We start from the raw sequence: 20,436 nt of genomic DNA, 5'->3' as shown, positions 1-20,436 counted from the left end.
TATTCATGGTAATTTGTTATGACAATAATAGGAAACCGACACACCTCTGTTGTGAGAGAGATTGGACTAAATAACGAAGCCCAGAAGGTGGGGGCATCTGGTGGTTCCAGGGGCTGAGCATCTCCCTTCGGCTCAGGTAGTGATCCAGGGGTCCTAGGATCGAGTCCCCTATCAGGGGACTCAGGGAGCCTGCTTCTCCCTCTGCCTGTGCCTCTGCCTCTCTCTGTGTCTTTCATGAATAAATAAATAAAAGCTTTATATATGTATTTTAAAAAAAAGACTGGTTTGCCAAATGTAGTAATAACGATGAGCACTTATTAAGTCAGATGGGGATCCAAAGACAGGGAAGTCAATTTCTGTGCAAACTACCTTTATTTATAAGGAAAAATGTCCCCCATTTGGTTATAAAACCAGCACTGTGTGAAAGCCCTTGACTGGAGAGAGGTGGGACAGAGGTCCTGGTAGAGGCCAGTGTGTCTCACCCAGCCCTGGAGAGATGGGGGCAGAGGTGACTCCCAGGGAAATCCAGTGGAGGTGATTCATCCCAGGCTCCACTAGGATGGTGCATTGGCCTGTTCTGAGGGAGTGAGAGGGGTTGGCAGTAGGAGTGGGAGGCACTTTGGACGGGATCTGATCTGGCAAATGGAGGTGGTGGTGGTGGTGCTGGTGCTGGTGCTGGTGGTGGGGTCTCTTGCCTCCAATGATTCCCAACCCCAAGGCGATCTCCCATGGCTAAGGCAGTTTCTAAATTTAAGGCTGGGGTTCTCCTTTTCCCCTGGGCTTCCAGGGAAGCAGAGAGCTGGAGGTGAGGACCCCAGCCCTGTCGGGCTTGGAGCCCAAGGAGAGGCAGCAGTTACTGATGAAGAGGTCTGAAGCAAAGGCAGGATGGCTCTATCCTGCCTCCCTTGAAAATGTCCTTCTGTGCAGCTAGACCTTATTCCTCTGAGTCTTCACCCTGGGGAAGAGCTGAGGAAGACAGGATCTTTAGACATGAGGAATGCTCACTCCCTCATCCCACCCCCAAATTTAATGGAGTCACCTAATCCACCCCCAAACAGATGGGCTGTCTCCATCCTCTTCTCCCTTCCTAACAGACTTCTCCAGTAGAATCTCCGGGGGCCCTGTCACTACCAAGCACCAGATGGAGACAGAGTCAGCAGGCCAGTTGATGAGATGGAACTTCCCGGGTCTTCCATATTGCCATGAAAGCAACACCTGCTTCTCCCTACCATCATGGTTGTGTTTGGGACCCACCTCCGCCCATCCCCAAATGAAAAGAATCTTCTCCCCTAGAAATATAATGGATCTTCCTGGTCCTCTCCCTTAAACTAGTAGAACCTCCCTGGATTCTATCATTTTAAGAATGGATCTTTCCTCTCCCTGCCTCTGCCCTGTAACAAAAACTTCCTCCGGGCACTGGGGTGGCTCAGTGATTGAGCGTCTGCCATTGGCTCAAGTCATGATCACAGGGTCCTGGGAGCGAGTCCCCCCCAGGGAGCCTGCTTCCTCCTCTGCCTGTGTCTCTGCCTGTCTCTGTGTGTGTGTGTCTCGCAAATAAATAAATAAAATATTAAAAAAAAAAAAAAAGCTCCTCACTACCACACCAGTACTCCACGATTCTTTAACATCCCCCATTACTAAAATGGGATTCTTCATCACTTCCAGTTGGCTAAAATACATTACATTTTTCCTTACCTCCCCAGTAATATAACTAGGGATGATAAAAATATTTGATTGAGCATGAACCAATCAAATAACTAGTAAGGCAGTGAGTTCACCAGGAAGGGGGTTCTCTCCCTAACTGTAAGGGGCTCTCCCCTACCTCCCTCATTATTAGAATTAATTTTCTAACGAACAAGGGGTAGTGGAAAGGGAGGTAGGCAGGAGGTTGGGGTGCCTGGGTGATGGGCACTGAGGGGGGCACTTGATGGGATGAGCACTGGGTGATATGCTATATGTTGGCAAATTGAACTCCAATAAAAAAAATTTAAAAAAATTAATTTTCCTCATCTCCCCACAAACTTGAATGGATTCTTCTGACCTACCTTGTTCCCAATATAATGAAAGGGCTGTCCCTCTTGACCCTCTTTTTCCCAGAATCACTCTTTTCCCCAAATAGCCACAGGAGGCCGGGACAGTATCTCTTCTGGGCTCACCCCGAAGTAGTTACGAGGTACGTAGCCCTCCTGGCCGTGCAGCCCAGCCCACCACCAGTCCGTCTCCTCTGGTCCATCCCTCCGCAGCACTGTGACCGACTCGCCCTCACGGAAGGACAGCTCGTCCCCGAACTCCGCGCTGTAGTCCCAAAGGGCATACACCACCCCGTTGTGCATCAGCCCCATGCTCTGCTCCACATCTGAAACATAAAAGGTCAGGGATTATGAGCACCAGGTGAAAGGGTGGGGGTGGGGTTCAACACTCAGGTTCACAAGACACGCTGAGGACAGGGACATGCCCTGGGATTTGGCAAACCACCCCCACAGCTGAGGGATGAGCCACCTGCAAAGTTGTGCACCCCTATCTGGAGAAGGCTGCCTAAGCTGGAGTCAGCTGCCAGGACTGGCAGTCTCGAAAATTTGAGAACGCTCAGGGTGCATCAGACTGGGCCTCCAACCCCCAGAGGCAGGGTCACTGGCCCCCATCCCCTCTTGGAACATCATCAAGTCCCTGTGTCACTCCCAGAGATGCAATCATCTGCGCACTGCACCCCTCACTCCCCAGCAAGCTATAGTTTCCATAGCCTCAACCCCTCTTTCCTTTTTTTTTTTTTAAAGATTTTATTTATTTATTCATGACAGAGACAGACAGACAGACAGGCAGAGGGAAAAGCAGGTTCCGTGCAGGGAGCCTGACGTGGGACTTGATCCCGAGTCTCCAGGATCACAGCCCGGGCTGAAGGCGGCGCTAAACCGCTGGGCCACCTGGGGCTGCCCTCAACCCCTCTTTCCGATGGTACAGCCCATCTCCCCCTTTTCCAGATGGTGAGTCCACATTGCTTCCCTCTCCCCAAGAGACAGAAATCTCCAAAGAGGATGCAATAACTTCTCTGGAGGGTACAGCGCAACCGCTCGAACCCCACCCCATAAGTGGTAAAATCTCCGTCAAGAATTTAGTCCCCCTTCTGAATGGTACAGTCCACCATGCTCCCTCTCTCTAGTGGGGCAGTCCACCAGGTTCCAGGGTCCCTGCCTGCCCTGCCAGGTGTGATGTCCAACGTCTACTTCACCCTCACAGAACTCTCCATGTCCGAGGCAAGCAGAACGGTGCGATCCCCACGTCTCATAGGCTCCACCTACCTGTACAAATGTGCACTGGCCCAACGCTACTCCCCAAAGCCTACAGCCTATTTGGCGCCAGTGGTGCAGTCCCTGTCTACCCCTGTTCATCCACAAGTCCCAAGGCTCTCGGCCAGTGTGACTGTCCTGTGGCCATACAGGCTCACCTCTCAGAAACATTATCCCACCCCCAGGTCCTGGAGCCTGACTTGCTCCAGCTGTGGGATGTTCCTTTTTTTTTTTTTTTTTTCCTGTGGGATGTTCCTAACGTCACCCTATGATACAATCTGCCCACCCACTCCAGGTGTGCAATATAGACGCTCTGCACACTCCCATGGTCCAGGCTACCTACTTCCTCCAATCACCTGGTTAGGTGATATGGCCCCCCTCCTAAGGGAAGCCTCGTGTCTCCCTACAAGTGGAAGAGTCCCCAAGCCCCTCCCCAGAAGCGGTGGCCTGCTCACCCGCCAGCTGTGTGGCACTGTGTCTCCCACAGGTAGCACAGCCCACCTGCGCTGCCCAATGCCAGGTAAATGGTATAGTTGGAACGTCCAACTCCCCATGCCCAAAGGTGAGAAAGCAGGTGAACAGTGCAATCTCCAAAACCACTCTTCTCCCCAGAGGTTTCCAGTCTGCACGGCACACTGCCCATGTCTCCCCACCACCCCTCAGGTTGGCAGTCTGCTCACCCCACACACCCCGCTTGCACCTGCCAGATGTGAGGCCCGGTCCCCCCCCACACCCCGAGGTGGTTCATCCCTCCACCCTTCCTCTGTAATCCTGCCTAGTGATTGGGACAGCCCTCACATCTTCTCTCCAGCGACTGGCAGTCACCCCCCTCCCCCCCAGCTGCCAGCTGGGCGGCCCAGTCCCCAAGACCTCCTCCCTACCGCAGAGGCGCCCCAGCGCTGCCTCGCACCTGCCAGGTAAGTGGCGCAGTCAGCGTAACCCTCGCGGTAGGGGTCGCACTTCTCGATGGCGGTGGCTCCGTCACTGAGCGTGGTGGCGAAGATTGCCGCGCCGTGCTGCACCAGCGCCGTGCAGATGGCCGTGTCGTTGCACGATGCCGCGCAGTGCAACGGTGTCCTGGGCGTGGAGGCGTGCGTGAGTGGCCGCGCGGTCGCCAGCGGGTGCCCCGGCCCGCCGGCAGCGCTGTCCCGCCCGCACCCGCGCCCGCACCGCACCCCGCGCGGGTCAGGGTCAGGGCTCACCAGCCGTGGCTGTCGGGGGAGTTGACATTGGCGCCGGCCGCGATGAGGAAGTCCACGATGGGGTAGTTGGCGCCGCAGATGGCGTTGTGCAGGGCGGTGATGCCCTCCTCGTTGGGCTGGCTCGGGTCGTTCATCTGGGTGGGGCGGGGACGCGGAGGCTCAGTCCCCGCGGCAGGGGTCACCTCGCATCACCCCCCAGCCCGCCCCGCCTGCCCTGCACTTTGCAGCACTCACCTCCTTCACCGCCTGCTGCACCACGTCCAGCTCCCCGGTCAGCGCCGCGTCCAGCAGGAGCACAAGCGGGTTGAGGCGCGCGCGGCGGACCTTGCGGGGGGACCCCGCCTTCCGCAGCACGGAGCGCATCTCCTGGGAGACAGGGCGGCGGGGGGGGGGGGGCTTCAGTGACTTAGGGAGACTGTTAATATACCCATTACTTGGAGAAGAAAACAGAGGTTCAGGGACCCCCCAGTAGCCGCCCCAGGTCATCCAACTAGCCAGAGGTGGAGCTGGGGCTGGAACACAAGGAGGTACAGAGCCTGAGTCCAGAGGGGCTTAGGGAAGGGGATGCCTCAGCTCCACAGCTATTGTTCCCTACAATAGTCAGAGAATTGGGTGATCATAGGATCTTGGGCCCTGACACCTGAAAGGAAGCTGGCAGACCAATGAGTTTATGATGGTGGAAGCCAGATTTCTTTTATAAAACATAAATGCTGGGGCCTCTGGGTGGCTCAGTGATTGAGCATCTGCCTTTGGCTGGGGTCATGATCCAAGGGTCCTGGGACGGAGCCCCACATCAGGCTCCCCAAAGGGAGCCTGCTTCTCCCTCTGCCTATGTCTCTGCCCTTCTGTGTGTGTGTCTCTCATGAATAAATAAAATCTTTGAAAGAAAAAATGCTATGAAGCACACCCAACAAAATGTTGCCCAGTGTTAATTCCAGATGTTTGGGATGAGAATATTTAGCTTATCATTCCCCATGCTTTCGTATTTTTGATGTTCATGGGTCCTCCTACAAGATTCATTTCTTCTGAGCATGTCGGATTTGTGATTCTGGTCTTTGATGTCGATGACTTAAAGATCCTGGAATTTGGAGATCCCAAGAGCCACTGATTTCAAAATTCTCTGAGGTTCAGCTATTTCAAATCTCCAATATGTTGTGAGTCCAGAAATGCTAAGTTATGCCACGTCAAATTGCTGAAGACCCAAGACGTTGCATTCCCAAGATTCTATGATTGGGAATCTTAACGTTTTATGGTTAGAATTTCATTCCAACAGATTGAAAGGAGATACTCAAAATGTTAATCATGGTTCTGAATGCTGTGATTTTGGCTTCTTCGTTTTTTCATCTATGTCTTCCTAGTTACTATGGCGTTTGTGTATTTTCTAGTGAAAAATGTTCATTTACAATATTATTCTGGGGGTACCTAGCTGGCTTAGTTGGCACAGCATGAGACTCTTGATCTTGGGGCTGTGAGTTCGAGCTCCATGATGGGTGTGGAGAGATTACTCAAAAGAATAAAATCATTTTTGGGCAGCCCTGGTGGTGCAGCGGTTTAGTGCTGCCTGCAGCCCAGGGTGTGATCCTGGAGACCCGGGATTGAGTCCCACATCGGGCTCCCTGCATGGAGCCTGCTCCTCCCTCTGTCTGTGTTTCTGCCTCTCTCTCTGTGTCTCTCATGAATAAATAAGTAAAATATTTTTAAAAAAATAAAATAAAATTCTATAACATATTAGTGAACTAATCTGTGATTTTTCTGACTCAAATGAGAAGAGTCTTTAATTTTCAGTTTTGGTGACTTCACAAATCAGTTAATAATCAGGGTCCGTGCTATTGACTTTTAAATTCTAAGATCCTGTTCTTTGAACCTTCTGCGCTCTAAGATTCTGAAGCTTCACTGTTCTGAGACTGATAACAGGATTTAATTCTTGAATTCTGTGAGTTTTCAAGTTTCTTTATGGCCAGGACTTTGTGATTTTATAAGGTGATTTTCATTCTTCTGTTCTTGATTTCAAGATCCTGAATCTCAACATCTCCTGGCTCCATTCTCCTATTAGGAGGGTTTGGAAATAGGTGTATTAGGGTGTCTACCCAGCCCCTGCTTCTTCTCTGGGCATCGTTCCCCTCTCTCTGTCCATCTACCTGGAGAGAACAGGACTGTTCCATGTGACACCACCCACCCTAAGCCAAGATGCAGGGACTGGAGCAAGTTTAGCAGGAGACCATCCCAGGTCAAATGCTAACAATAATCACAGTGGTTAACAGGTGCCAGGCACTGTTCTAAGCACTATATTCATATACGTAATGCTCATAGCAACCCTATGGTTGTTCTCATCCCCATTTTACAGATGAAGAAACTGAGGCCCAGAGAGGCAAGATATCTTGGGCAAGGCTGCATAGCTGATAAGTCCTATGGACCTGGAATTTGAACCAGGCAGCCTAGCTCTGCAGCTGGAACCTTTAAAAAAAAAAAAAAAGATTATTTATTTATTCATGAGAGACACAGAGAAAGAGGCAGTGACACAGGCAGAGGGAGAAGCAGGCTCCACACAGGGAGCTCGATGTGGGACTCGATCCCAGGTCTCCAGGATCACGCCCCAGGCTGAAGGTGGCGCTAAACTGCTGGGCCACCAGGGCTGTCCTGCAGCTGGTACCCTTAATCACAACACCCACAGCCTCAGAGACCAGAGACTTGCTCTCGCAAGTCTAGCAATGGCTAGATGGGCCATTTCTAGCCATAGCACCGGCTTGCTGAGGTCAGAGGAGAAAGCACAGATCCCCAGAGAAGGCAGACAAAAGAGACCATGCAGCAGCTGGGGAGATAAATGGTGACTGTCTTGATTCAGGCAGGTTTTTTGGGTCCTGGAATAAACCCACTGACACACTCATTTCCAGGTTGTAATACTCAAAGATTCCTGAAGATCGGATACCCTTGGGGGCAGCAGAGAAAGTCTCTGTGTTGCCAAGACTTCTGAATGCCTCTCCATAGACATTTCCCCTGTCTTTAGAACACAGGCAACCCCTTAAAACTACATTTTCCAGCCTCCCTTGCAGCTGGGTTCCTGACCAAATGGAAGATGTGATGTGTGCAATTTCCAGGTTCGGTCCTAAAAGGGAAGGGGCACTTCCATGCCCTAACTACTATACTCGGGTGTCCTTGTGTATTACTCACCATGCTCTGCAGCTGCTCTGGTGGGCTGATCTGGGGCAGGGCCGGGGGTGGTATGGGAGCTGGTGGGGCAGGAGCTGGGGGCCCTGCCCTAGCCTCAGATCCTTCACTGATGGAGGACAGTTCGGGCTCAGGCCCCCCAGGCCCACTGTGACGATGGAAGAGGCGGCTGATGATCTGCTGGTATTGCTTCTTGTGGGTGGGGGGCAGGGCTACGGCTGGGCTCTGCTCCATGGAGCCCCTGCGTTTGAGGGGCCGCGGTATCTCTGCCAGCACCCGTGCCACCTCCTCCAGCTCGGGCACCGACTGTGCCTCGGGTGGCAGTGCTGGCTGCAGTCTTGTGGGGCTGAGGGGCCGAGTCACAGCGCCTTCATCTGCATCACCAGCCTCCAGCACCGGTGTCAGCAGCCCCTCCAGCTCCGGCTCCGGCTCCAGCTCAGGGGGAGGTTTGGGGGGACCTAGAAGGAACAAGAAGCTCACCAGAGAATGGGTCCCTGTGAGAACCCCAAGATTCCCTTCTCTAAGTCCACAACTTCCAAGACCTGGAGTCGGCATCTTATTTGCCTTATGCTAGTTTTATGCACATAAACATATTAATAATTATTCTAATTCATATAAGAGCTACTGAGATCTTCCTATGCATCAGGCCCTATTTTAATGACTTTATATGGATTAAATAATCTAATACCATATTTCAATAAGGTGGTATTAGATTTTTTACACTCAAGGATATTGAGGTGCAGAGAGGTTAAGTGACTTGCCCAAGGTCACACAGCATGGAGCTAGGCAGTCTGTGCTTAACCACCGTGCTATCCCTAGCTCCTAAGCAAATTCCCAAGCTCCTCTAGCCCAGCTCTCTGTAGGGACAGTGTCTGAAAACAGGTGTCTGGCTGTGCTGGCTCACCCAGCTGTTCTGGTCCCCAGCCATTTGTCCTCCCTCTAACCACCCCTCAGGGCCCCCCACTGCTGACTCACCTTCGCTCACAGGGGGCCAAGTCTGTGGGGGAGACTGGGGGGCTGGGGCAGGCGGTTGAGGCTGGGGCTGTGGTTGGGGCTGGGGTGGAAGCTGGGGCTGGGGCTGGGGGGGTGCCTGGGGCTGGGGGGGTGCCTGGGGCTGGGGGGGTGCCTGGGGCTGGGGAGGCAGCTTAGGTGGGGGTGCTCGGGAGAAGATGGGGGAGCCAGGGAGCATGGCCCTGCTGGCTCCGTGCTCCCAGAAGGCATTCTGCAGCTTGAATATCATGCTGAGGGGAAGGGGGCGCTGGCGCGGGGCACCCCGGGGCTGGGGGCTGGAAGGGGGCATGGGGATGCGGCTAACGGGCTGCCAGTTGCGGGGCAAAGTGCCTGATGGCCCCGTGGAGCCCAGTGATCTGCGGTAGCTGCCCACATCAGAACGCCTGTCGTTGGCCAGAGGAGAGACCTTGTAGTTGCGGGGCAGAGTGGCGCTGGTGAGGTTGTCCTGGGGGACAAAGAGAAAGAGAATAAAAAGGGTTCAGGTGGGAGGAAGTGAGGGGGAGGGCATGATAAAGGAGGAGGGGTAAGGAGGAAGGAGGTAAGGACAGGGTCAGAAGGGAGAGAAGGTGAAGGAAGCCAGAGGGAATGCGGGAAAGAGAGTCAGGGAGAGGGCGGCAATCCAGGGTACAGAAAGAAAAGCTTGGGGTGGATGGAGACTGGGGGTGCAGCCGGGAGCAGGAGATGGTCCTGACGGCACTCCACTGGCCCCCTCCCCAGCCGCCCCTCACCTTGCTGGTGGCCCCCAGCCCATCCAGGCTGCTCTCTCTCCAGGGTAGCAGCTGCAGGCCTGGCGAAGCAGGCCGCGAGAAGACGTCCAGGCCTGCAAGGCGGGAATCATTAGGGTCTGGGGGCTGCCTCTCCGGCTCCCCCACTCCTCTGGCCTCCCAGCTCTCACGTTCGTAGCTCGCCGTGTGCGAAGGCTTCTTCTCGTATGCCACGTCCAGGTCAGACTCATTCCAGGCTTTGGGGGGCCGCCGGCGCAGCGTTAAGTCGTCTAGGGAGAGGTGGCAGATCGGGATATAGGGGGACGCTGGTCCCAGGCCGGCTCCCTCCCACCCCTCCCCAAAATTAGGCCCCCGCGTTCACCTTGAGCGCGCAGAGGCGGGGCGAAAGCGCTGCCGCCCGCGCCCAGTAGGGGGCCCCCGAAGGCCAAGGGCGCGTCGTAGGCGGAGGTCTGGGGGCGTGGCGAGGGCCCGCGCTCGGGGAAGAAGGCCTGGGGCCCCTCGGCCAGGGGGCTGCCGCGCGGGGAACCGGCGCGGCCCAGGAAGTCGAAGGGCGTGGGGGGACCCTGCTGGCGGAGCGGGCCGGGCCCGGGCCGCGGGGAGGGCGCTCGGCCGAGGGGGCTCCCTGCGCCATCGAAGGCGCGGGGCCGGGGCGAGGGCGCGCGCTCCAGGCTGCTGTAGGCATCGGGCTGCAGGTAGAGCGGGGTGCGCGGTGACGAGGGCCGGCCTTTTGGGGACAGCGGGCTGTAGGGGTGCAAAGCCGGCGCGCTCTCGGAGCGTCCGAACGAGGTGTCTGCACCGTCGGTGGCCGCCTTCCGGGGAGACCCGCGGCTGCTGAAGGGCTCGGGGACAGGGCTGGAGCTGTACCGGGACACCTGTGGGGAGGCCGGGACATTGAAGGGTCAAAGGAGACATTAGTAGAGGGGTGAGTAGATCAAAAGAGGTCTTTGAAAATTAACCTGGGGGATTGGGACCGGGGCTGGAGATTCAGGCGGCTCGGGGAGCCCTGGTGACGGGTCCCGGTGAGAGAGCCCTGAAATCAGGGCTGAGGCTGGCCCATACAGCGCCTTTCTGCCTCTTAGAAAAAGTTTTTTTTCTTCCAAGGGTCCTGTTAGGTTTCCATGTAGACCACTGGCTGTGGTCACTGGCTCCCTCTTTCAAGTCCCCTTTATTTTTTTTTTAATTTTTTTTAATTTTTTATTTATTTATGATAGTCACAGAGAGAGAGAGAGGCAGAGACACAGGCGGAGGGAGAAGCAGGCTCCATGCACCGGGAGCCTGATGTGGGATTCGATCCCGGGTCTCCAGGATCGCGCCCTGGGCCAAAGGCAGGCGCCAAACCGCTGCGCCACCCAGGGATCCCTCAAGTGCCCTTTAAATAGCTCACGGCGCGTATAACCCTATGGGACAGAACGTCAGGCAGAAAGAAGCTGGCTCTGGGGGCCTAGGTGGGGCCCAAGGCGAGTGGGCTCACCCTCGTAGGGGCTCCAGCCTGCGAGCCCGGAGGCGTCGGCGAGTCTGACCACAGCGACTCCAACTGTTTGGTCAGTTCGTCCACCTTGGCCGCCGCCGTGTCCAGCTCCATCTGCTTCAGGTCCATGTGCTTCATGGCCAGAGCTGGGCAAGAGGGGAGTAGCGGTGAGGACGGCGGGGGGCCTCCAGGCAGCGCCCCGCCTCTACCCTGGAGGTAGACCCCTCCGGGGCAAGCCCCGCCCCCTACCCCAGCTCACACTGGAAGTTCAGGTCCAGAAGGTCCCGGGTGCTCTGGAATGCCTCGCTGTCCATGGTGCCGGCCGAAGCGGGGCGCCTGCGGGGGCATGGGTGGGGGGACCTTCTCAGACCCCGCCCGCTGGGAACCAGAGACCGAGCCTTTACTTTCCTGGTTCCTTCCACTGGAAGCGCTATGCCCCTCCACTTCCCGGGCCGGGAAATGCCAACTCCTTCAAATCCTCCTACATGGCCCTGGACAATTCCTTCTCTTTACGTGGCTCCTTGCTCATCTTTCTAGATCAGTCCTAATAAGACTTAAATCACTCTTTTGACAATTATCCACTGATTACCTACTGTGTGCCAGGCATTTTGGGGAACAAAGGATGCAAAATAACTATCAATTACTGAGTGCCTACTACGGACCAGGAGACAGTGTGTTAGATCCTAGGGATATCATTTGTTTTTTATGCTAGGGATATTTTTTAAAATAATAATTGTGCCGCCTACCGTGTACCTGTGATAGTTGCTTGAGGCCATAATGAAATCAAATAATGACTATTAACTGAGCAGCCACTGTCTCCTAGAGTTGTGCCGAGTGCTTGCACCCAACATTCCATTTGGTGGCCAAAATCACAGTGACAGGCAAAAACGTGAGGCTCAGAACTGTTTGTTCAAGATCACCCTGTAAGGAGTCAGCAGTACTAGGTTTCACACCTGAATCTAACTTGTTAGTCTGGGTCGCCTCCACCAGATTGGAAGAGTCCCAGAAGGCAGGGACCACTCAGCTTCCTCTCCCCAGAGCCGACCTTATTCATGGGACCCAGTGTTAACAGGAAGAGGAGGGAAGTAGCTAGGGGCAGCTGGGCCGCTGTGGTCACTGGCTCAGTGGGAAGGAGCCAGGCCACAAGGAACCGGTCAAGCCAGCACCATCCCCATCCCCATGGTAGCCACCACGCCCAGGTGGCTTTGCACCTCCCCAGGTTGCACCAACTGCTTAGCTTTGGAGGTGCAGGCGTGGGCAGCAGGGCGGGCTGGGGCATGCTGATTCTGGCCTCTGTCTGGGAAGCCTCAGAACAGAACCTGTTGGGGCTGGTGGTTCATTTGGGTGTACTGGGAGCATGTGACCTTGGGCAACAAGTCCCATCCACTCCTAGGGCCTCAGTTTCCCCAACAGTGAAAGGAGGAGGCAAATCAGCTATTCTAAGAGGCCTCTTCAATCTCTCAGAATCTAGAGGCCTAGATTCTGAAATTGTAAGGACCTTGAGGGTGTAATTAAAACTTTACAAAGCCTAAAACTCTCAGCTTGAGCGTCTCTTGTCCAAAAGTTCTAAGTCCTAGAATCTATCTTTGGAACATTCTAGAATTCTCCAGTTTTGTTAGTTTGGATTTCTCCATCTTCTTGCACCATGTTTTTCTATCTATCCCAGGCTCCGCTGTCCTACAAGTCTAGTTGAATGCATGGGTAGTGGAGCGGGTAAGATCACAAGTAAGGAGATAGACTTCCAGGGTTCACATCTGGTGGCACCACTATGACCCAGACAAGAGTGCCTCTTGATCTGTAAAGTGAAGATATATAGCAGTTCACTAGGAGGACTATAGCGAAGATCCAACTGGCTGGGAGATGCAAGAAGAATTAAGGTTCTGAGAATTCAGGCCTGAGAAAGTTAGAGACTACAGGAATCAGAACTCGGGTCTCTTAGAACCTCAGATATAAGGACCAATAGAGGTACAGGGTGGCTCAGTTGGTTACATGGCCACCTTTGGCTCAGGTCATGATCCTGGGGTCCTGACATTAAATCCTGGTTCTGACTCCCTGCTCAGCAGGAGAGTCAGCTTCTCCCTTTGCCCCTGCTCCTGTGCTCTCTCTCTCTCTCTCTCTTGCTCACTCGCTCTCCCTCTCTCTTAAATAAATAACCACATCAGGCTCCCGGTGCATGGAGCCTGCTTCTCCCTCCGCCTGTGTCTCTGCCTCTCTCTCTCTCTGTGACTATCATAAATAAATTAAAAAAAAAAAAAAAAAATAAAAAATAAAAAAACAAAAAACAAAAAAACCTCAGATCCACAAGAAACTCTTAAAATATAATAACGAACAATTCTATGCAGCCTCCAGTGCCAGCATCCTGGCAACGAGATGTTCTTTGGGGGGATTTCAGGATTCCCAAATTTCTAAGCCTCTCCTATCCCATGCTGACATCCTCTGGCTCTAAGGAAATGCCAAGGCTGGGCGTGGGGCCCTCCCAGGGCCGGTGCGGGCAGAGGGGTTATCGGGGCCACCAGGGGGCGCTCCGGGTCACGGCCCGACCCCAGTGGGGCGGGCGGACCGCGCCTGAGCTCAGACCCTGGGAATGCGCTGCGGGCCCGGGCAGGTGCCTCATCTCCGGCGGCAGGGGAGCGGGGAGCGGGGGCCGGGCGGGGCACCAGGGCGGCGCGGGCCGCGCCCTCTGTTCCCAGGCCCCTGCCGTCCACTTCCAGCTCCCCGCTCCGCCTCCGGAGGGCTCTAGTCCACCACTGGGTACCCTCTAACCCCAGCTCCCACTCCTCCCCTTTCCCTCCACCCCTAACGCTCGTTCCCGGGGACTCGTGCACGCGGCCAGGCCAGGCCCCCTTGGGGGTTAAGGATCTCGGGGGCTTCCTGGAGGAATCATCCTCAGTGGGAACTGGGACAGAGCGCCAGGCTAGTTTGGGAATACCCTGGTTAGAATCCTACATTTCTGTCCCGACAGATTGACACTGGAAGAGACCCCACCCTTTCTGAGACTTGGTTTTCCCCTCTGCCGACGACTGTGGAACAGGCTAGGGCCTTCCCCTGTCTAAGTCTCTACCCTAGGCTAGTTATATAGCTTCTCCATGCCTCAGTTTCCTCGTGTGTATAAAGGGGAAATTAATACCTTCACCTCCAAAGGGTGTGAGGTTTGAGTGGCATAATTTCCTTACAGTGTTGGGAACGATGCAGGGCAAATAAAGTTCACACATACTGGATTCTTAATTACGGACCTTCCCCGGCTGTTCATTAAGATAACATAGGATCTGACACAGCGAGGGCTCAAGACCCGGAGTAATACCCCCACCCCCACCCCAAGAGCCCTTTCAGCTCTTTCTGAGAGTCTAAAAGCCATGGGTTTTGACCTCTGGAGTCTCAACTTCCTAAGCCCTAAGTTCTTCCTGTACATTAGTGAGCTCTGGCTAGTGGTCATCCCCAAAAATTCAGGCAGAGGGGCATGGGGTGCCTTGGAAGATTCTAGAGAGAAGGTGGCAGAAGCCCAGGGTGTAGGTGTAGGGTGTAGACCTCTGTAGACGGTGGGAACCACCCCATCTACCTACCAGCGCTGAGCCCGGCCCGCTGTGAGCTCTGTCTTGGCAGCCACGGCTGGTTATTATTTTTAATTTCATCTCAGGCTATCACCAAATGCCCTTCAAGCCCAGACACTAGGAAGTTCTTCCCTCTCTCATCAGAACCCTCTGCCTCCTCCACGGCCCTGTTCCATCCCCTCACATGACACAGCGGGGTGGAGAGAAGGGGAGACAGAGGGAGGTGCTGGTCCCTGCCCTCCCCCAGCTTCAAGGACAGACACACACCTCCAGAATTAGCCTCTATCCCTCGCTTATCTCCCACACTACCTCAGGTCAGACAGATGGGGGTGGAGGTGACATTTCTCACCTCAGGGTCAGGGCAAGGAGCCCTAGAAAGGAGAAGGTTAGTCAGAAAATCTGGTGGGAATGGATGGAATCCCGTCCCCTGACAGCTGCAGAAGGAAGAGGAAGCCAAACTCTTAACAACTCTGTTATCTGAGAGGGTCACAGAAGATAGGAGCCAAACTCTAATCAACTCTACCTGTGTGACCTCTTAGCCTCAGTTTACCCCCATTCCCCTCTCTGCGTGGTGGCTGTGTAGCGCCCAGCCATGCAAGCCTCCCAGAATCCAATCCCACCTTCTGGAATTCTGCCCTGGGTTCTAGAACCCCCTGTGCAAACCCCAAATATTTCCCACCTCCACCGGGTAATGGGACGCCCCCGCCCCCACCAGGGGGCGCCCTGGGGTGGCGGTCCCTCCTCTGGTTAGGCAGGTCTGACGCCCGGGTTAATGATATGTTGGGGATCTCTCGCAGGCGCACACAGGTTGGAGAGTTGCCCCGGTCCCCCCACACACACCCCTGCCGCCGGCCCTCACCCCAGGGCCGGAAAGTGTAGGGAGCGCCGGAACCCAGCCTCCAGAGGGACCCCGGGGGCTCGTCCTGCTGCATCTCAGGGACCCGAATTCCACTATCCCCATCCCACGCCTAATTCTGCCTCGAGATAGAGGCTCGGTGGAAAAGACAGCTGGAGGGCGGCACACCCTTTCCAGAGACCCACCAGCCCGAGTCTTGTCATTTCTGCCCGGGACTCAGGGATCCGATACCCCCATTCTACTCAAAGACTCGGGCTTCTGGGAGAGCCCAATTGGTGGGACCCAGAAGTCCCAGCTCCAGCGTGTCCCCGGGACCACGGGTCCGAGCCCTCCATCCCAAGAACGCTGGCATCGGAGTCCCCTTTCCTTTTGCCTAGTAAATCTGAGTTCTTTCCTCCGAAGGAAAGAACTCAGCTGCGCACCCCCAATTCCGCCCTGGGACTGGGCGTCCCTGTCCCTTCCCAGTCCTCCCAGGGACGAGATGTCGGCCTCCTCCAGAGCCGCTGGACCCCAGGGGGGCGGGTGGAACTCACGGATCCGGGGCAGATCCTGGCACCGGGGGGACTTCCTCCGGCTCAGGCTCCGGCTGCGGGGAGCCGAGGACGGGGCGGGGCAGGCGCCGGGAACAGGTTAGACGACGTGACTCCGGCAGGAGGGAGGCGGGTCCCAGCGGGGAGGGGGAGTAGGGGTCGCCTCGAGCACCTTGGGACTTGTAGTCCTGGAGGGGCAGTACGCAGCCTGAGACGTTCCCACTGGGAATCACTCAGAGTCCATTTCACAGACAGAAAAGGCGAGGTCCGGAAGCCGAGGGCGAACTGACTCCGTAGATAGAATCCAGACTTTAATCTCGCCGTGACAGCGGGAGACAGACTCCCGAGTCCCTGCCCGACCCCTCCAGGCTTCGTTTCCCCCTTCTAGAAAGATTTGGACGCCACCAAAGGAGTAAAAAGGTTAGAGGTTGGGAAGGGACTCACATGCCTCGCCCGTAAGGCGAGAAGAGAGCCTCGCTAAATCAGTATTCGCTCGAGTCTCCGAGCCTCGATCTCCCCGTCGGTGAAAAGGATGGTTGGATCTTTACAGATTTTCCCAGCTACCGAGTCCCGAGTTGTAGGCTGGGACTACAATCCCCAGCAGCTTCCGCGACGGACGTCGGGCGTCTCCCTTCCTCCAGTCGCCTGGGAATTGTAGTTCCGTGCCCGCAGGGGCGGCGCCCTGGAGTCTCGCCCACGCTGGGGGGACTGCCCGGTGATCCCCGGCGGAGGGAACGCGTCCCCTTCCCCCGACCCTCCTTCCGCTCTGGGGAGCTGCTCACACCCTGGGAAGAGGGGACGCCCCGATTCTCGAACAGGATCCGAAATCACGGCAGAGGAGGCGGGCTGTGGCGCTGACACACGCGCCAGGAATGCAGTCGGGTCACCCTGTCTAGCTGCCGTCCCCCGGCTCCGCCCGCCGCCACGAGCTGTGCGGTCTCCGTGGAAAGGGGCGTGGACGCGACCCCCAAGTCTGCATCCACGTGCCGCTGTTTACCCGCGCCCCCCGAGACCCCTCCCCCCCGGGGAGAAAGGGCACTGATTGAACTTTCCACTCCCTCTCCTCCCATCCTCAAAGCCTTCGGAAAAGTCCCCCACGCACTAGACTAAGTCCTCGGGGGCGTCTATCGGTCTCACTCGGTCCACAAACCCCGCCCCATAGCCCGCTCCGCCCCACGCGTGTTTAGCTCAGGAGCCTGGAGGCCCCGCCCCGTGGCCCACAGGCTCCTCCCGCTGCGTTTCCCGCTCCCAAGGAGTTCACAAGCCCCGCCCCTAGCTGGTATTTCACGCCCTCCGGAGGAACGACCCAGTTTCTCCGTTTTCCCACCTGTCCCACTCAAGTTCCGAATTTCCCAGGCATCCAGGCCGCCCAAGAAGGGATTGTAACACTGAAAGCACGGCCCTGCCTACCTCGACTCTTACCTGTCTCTTTAAGAATCTCAGACCAATCGAGCTTCCTGTCTCTTTAAGAGTTAGGAGCTACCAATGTGGCTGCCCCTTTAAGGCGACGGTGGAGCCAATGATGGCTGAGACTGGGGGGACGCCCGCCGGGACCCGGTGAGGCTCTGACTCCCGCCCAGCAGCCAGTCAGTTGCTCTGGGAGCAGGTTTTCGGAGAAATACTTCTTCCTCGGCTGTCTGCTCGGCACAAACGGAGATTCCCCCAGTTGTGCTCGCAGGGCGCTCGGGCTCCGAGGGACACCCCCGCGCTCCTGCACCACATGGGCGCTCCCGGGCGAGGCCCCGCCCCCTGGTTCCACGTGGTCTGCGGCGGGGCTCGAGTGGCTCTGGCGACTGGGGCTGAGGGAGGCACGCGTCCCGGGATGGCGGGGACCCCGGCCGGCGGTGAGTTGCATTGGGGCGGGTCGACGGGGTGCAGGGGCTGGCTCCGGGGAGGAGAAATGGGCCCCCGGGTGGGGGGTTGAGACGGAAAAAGGGACATCCCGGAGACGGGACTCGCGGAGAGAGTATCTCCCCCGAGGAAGGGACTTCGGGCCGACGGCGGGTACAGGTTAGGGGAAGTACGAAGGGCGCCCCCAGCAGTTGGCTCGGTGGAGACTGGAGTGCCTCTGGGAGACAGGCAGGAGCGAACAGACCGGGTGAGGGGATCGAGACGCTCAGGGGGCTGGGACCTAAGGGCCGATTGGCGCCCCGGAGGATTGGAGCCGCGGGGCAGTGTCAGCAGACCCCCGTTTCCTCTTCTGTAGGTGCTGCTCCCTTCTCTTGTCCCTCCAACTTTACCGCGACGTCCCCAGCATCAGAACCCACTCGTTTCTCTTTGGAGGCGTTAAAGGACCCAGATACGGAACTGTGGCTTATCCAGGCTCCTGTGGACTTTGTCCCAGACTGGTGAGTGGTCCCAGGCCACCTCCTGGGAATACTACTCCTCACTCCGGTGGCTGAACTTGGAGGGAAGTTTAGAAGGGCTTTTCTGGGATGCCTGCGTGGCTCAGTGGTTAAGCATCTGACTTTGGCCCAGGGCATGATCCTGGGATCCTGGGATGGAGCCCCACCTCGGCTCCTCCATCTCAGCAGGAGTCGGCTTCTCCCTCTCTCCCTCTGCCCCTCCTGTGTTAGTGGTCCCTCTCTCAGATGAATAAATAAAATCTTTTTTTAAAATGTCGTTTCTCAGCTCCTTTCCTCTCTTTCTCCACAAGAAACTGATGAAACTCTGCCTTCCCCTTTTTCCTTCCAGCCTCAATGGGCGGCTAGTGCCTCTTTCAGGCTCCCAGATTGTGAAGGGCAAGTTGGCAGGCAAGCGGCGCCGCTACCGGGTACTCAGAAGCAGTGGCCCCCAAGCTGAAGAAGCAATCCTGCTGGCTCCCTCCGAGGAGGCAGCAGGGGGACTCACCTGTGCCCCAGCCCCCCAGGGCAGCCTAAGGATCTTTGATAGTCCCCCAGAACCCTCATCAGGGACCTTGCTGCAGACCATTCCAGCAAGCCCCCCTCCACAAATCCCCCCTGGCCTGAGGCCTCGGTTCTGTGCCTTTGGAGGTAACCTACCAGTAACAGGGCCTGGATCAGTCTTGACACTGAATTCACCAGCCTCAAGGAAGAGGAAGAAGAAGATGCATATGCCAGAGGCCTCAGTTGCCCAGGAGGCAGTGAATGGGCTTGGGGCCCTGGAGGTGGACTCAGTCTTGGGGTCCCCAGATACGGAGGTGGGGAAGAAGAAAAAAAAGCAGGAGCCGAAAGAACTAGAGGTTTTGAAGCCAGCAGCAGCAGAAGCCCCCCCTGAGATGTCGGAACCCCTGGTAGCACCATTCCCGTCTCCCGCCAAGAAGAGGAAAAAGAAGTCCAAAGAGGCAGAAATGGTCAAACCAGAAGAGCAGACACCAGAGCCCGAAGAAAAGACAGTGGAGCTGGAACTCATGGTTAAAACAGAGCCCCTGGAAGAGCCAATCCTGTCCCCTACCCGGAAGAGGAAGAGGCAGAAGGGGACAGAAGGGAGAGAGGCAGGGGAAGGGATACCAGGTGAGTTTCTGCTGCAGCTGAAGGTGGAGCCAGAGGAGGAAGCCATCCCACTGCCTTCCTCGAAGAAGAAAAAGAAGAAAGAAAAGGGATACAAAGTAATGATGGAGCCAGGAACTGAGGCTGCAGAGCCTGAGATGGGACTTCTGGAGCCCCTGGGTGAGATGATGGAGCCTGAGCCACTACAGGAAGCTGGGCTTCAGGCGGAGGCAGCTCTAGTGCCCACCAAAAAGAGGAAGAAGAAAGAAAAATGGCAAAACACGACAGTGGAGATGTTGGAGCTGGGGGCAGAGGTGATGGAGCCTCCGATGGAGCCTAAGCCGCCAGGTGACCCTGAGCCTCACACGGTTCCAGCACCCACCAAAAAGAAAAGGAAAGAACGGGGGCAGAAAGCAATAGAGCCAAGGGCTGAGATGACTGGCCCACAGGAGGGCGGGGTGGTGGAGCCCGAGGTGCCAGCTGAGGGTGAGCCTGAGGCCAGGGCAGATCCTGCATCCACCAGGAAGAGGAAGAAGCAGGACCGGGGAAGTGGGGTCCCTGAGATCACAACCCAGGAGAAGACGCTGGAGCCATCGCTGGATCTGGGGTCTGCGGAGGTGGCTCCCGCGGGACGGGAAAAAAAGCGGAAAAAGCTACAGCAGGATCCTGTGTAGACTCTTCCAGGGAAACGGCCGCAATTAAGGAAAGCTGGAGGTGACCGCCTGGGCCAGCAGAGTGCAAGAGCAGAGGACCAATCCCCCTCCCAGTGACTGCCCCAGCACGCCAGCAGTAGCCTGGGCCAGGAAAAATGCTTTATTGTTACACTGAGGGCCTCCTCCTTCACAGCTGGGGTCATCGGGGCACTTTCAAGAAGGGCTCGTGTAGGACATCAAACAGCCTCCGGGCCTGGGTGAGAGCAAGAGAGAAATGGAACCAGTCATTAAATGAGCCATTTGTTTTCTACATCCGGAGTGGACTTGGGTTCTTTCTCTCTCAGCTCAGAGGGGGCTCTGGGGGCTAGGAGAGAAAGAGCCAGATCTTGATTCCATCCCAGACTGGCTGTGTGAGTTTGGGCTGGTCCCCACCTTCTCTGGGCCTCAGTCTTCCCCATCTGTAGGAGAAGCACTGTGGGCCTTCCAAAACCTCAAGAGTTTTCGGATCTGAGGTCCCATTTATTTGGAGCTCCCTCCTGTCCCCA

At 56.2% G+C, this 20,436-nt stretch overlaps 3 protein-coding genes across 10 annotated transcripts in view; 1 reads left to right on the top strand and 2 right to left on the bottom strand.

The window, feature by feature from the left end:
- Positions 1–355: 355 nt before the first annotated feature.
- PPP1R13L (protein phosphatase 1 regulatory subunit 13 like) lies at positions 356–17,230 on the bottom strand. 5 transcript variants are annotated; one of them, XM_041746276.1, is made up of 13 exons: positions 17,212–17,230; positions 11,115–11,191; positions 10,859–11,001; positions 9,749–10,259; positions 9,558–9,656; positions 9,391–9,482; positions 8,627–9,107; positions 7,655–8,109; positions 4,721–4,852; positions 4,487–4,620; positions 4,195–4,361; positions 2,157–2,356; positions 356–966 (listed from the first exon to the last, which is right to left on the bottom strand). In XM_041746276.1, exons 2-13 carry the CDS (start codon positions 11,167–11,169, stop codon positions 928–930), a joined length of 2,508 nt encoding a protein of 835 aa, XP_041602210.1. In that variant the 5' UTR covers positions 11,170–11,191; positions 17,212–17,230; the 3' UTR covers positions 356–927. The 5 variants fall into 5 exon arrangements, with proteins under 5 accessions (XP_041602210.1, XP_041602208.1, XP_041602212.1 ...); XM_041746274.1 differs by lacking the exon at positions 17,212–17,230 and adding an exon at positions 16,234–16,901; XM_041746278.1 differs by lacking the exon at positions 17,212–17,230 and adding an exon at positions 15,793–16,184 and having other exon boundaries at positions 11,105–11,191.
- Positions 17,231–17,565: 335 nt separating this feature from the next.
- On the top strand, positions 17,566–20,201 carry POLR1G (RNA polymerase I subunit G). The gene is made up of 3 exons (XM_041746317.1): positions 17,566–17,633; positions 17,996–18,137; positions 18,484–20,201. Exons 1-3 carry the CDS (start codon positions 17,612–17,614, stop codon positions 19,910–19,912), a joined length of 1,593 nt encoding a protein of 530 aa, XP_041602251.1. The 5' UTR covers positions 17,566–17,611; the 3' UTR covers positions 19,913–20,201.
- The window catches only part of ERCC1 (ERCC excision repair 1, endonuclease non-catalytic subunit), a 34,499-nt gene continuing 34,100 nt past the window's right edge, over positions 20,038–20,436 (bottom strand). For all 4 annotated transcript variants that reach the window (XM_041746361.1, XM_041746360.1, XM_041746359.1 and 1 more), the window contains one exon: positions 20,038–20,144. In XM_041746361.1, the coding sequence (XP_041602295.1) occupies positions 20,091–20,144 (54 nt within the window). In that variant the 3' untranslated portion in view covers positions 20,038–20,090. The remainder of the gene's footprint in view (positions 20,145–20,436) is intronic.

Source organism: Vulpes lagopus, chromosome 2 (assembly GCF_018345385.1).
Source record: "Vulpes lagopus strain Blue_001 chromosome 2, ASM1834538v1, whole genome shotgun sequence".
Lineage (NCBI taxonomy): Eukaryota > Metazoa > Chordata > Mammalia > Carnivora > Canidae > Vulpes > Vulpes lagopus.
The sequence above is the reverse complement of the archived record's forward strand: the minus strand, read 5'-3'. Positions and strand labels throughout refer to the sequence as shown.

Bases quoted from the DNA above. Each gene is read 5' to 3' on its own strand.
- PPP1R13L (XM_041746274.1), bottom strand. The intron at 9,483-9,557 runs GTGAGAGCTGGG...CCCGCCTTGCAG, and splicing joins GCACACGGCGAGCTACGAAC to GCCTGGACGTCTTCTCGCGG. The intron at 4,621-4,720 runs GTGAGTGCTGCA...CGCCCCACCCAG, and splicing joins TGCAGCAGGCGGTGAAGGAG to ATGAACGACCCGAGCCAGCC.
- POLR1G (XM_041746317.1), top strand. From the start codon at position 17,612: ATGGCGGGGACCCCGGCCGGCG. The intron at 17,634-17,995 runs GTGAGTTGCATT...CCTCTTCTGTAG, and splicing joins GGCGGGGACCCCGGCCGGCG to GTGCTGCTCCCTTCTCTTGT. The intron at 18,138-18,483 runs GTGAGTGGTCCC...TTTTCCTTCCAG, and splicing joins GTGGACTTTGTCCCAGACTG to CCTCAATGGGCGGCTAGTGC.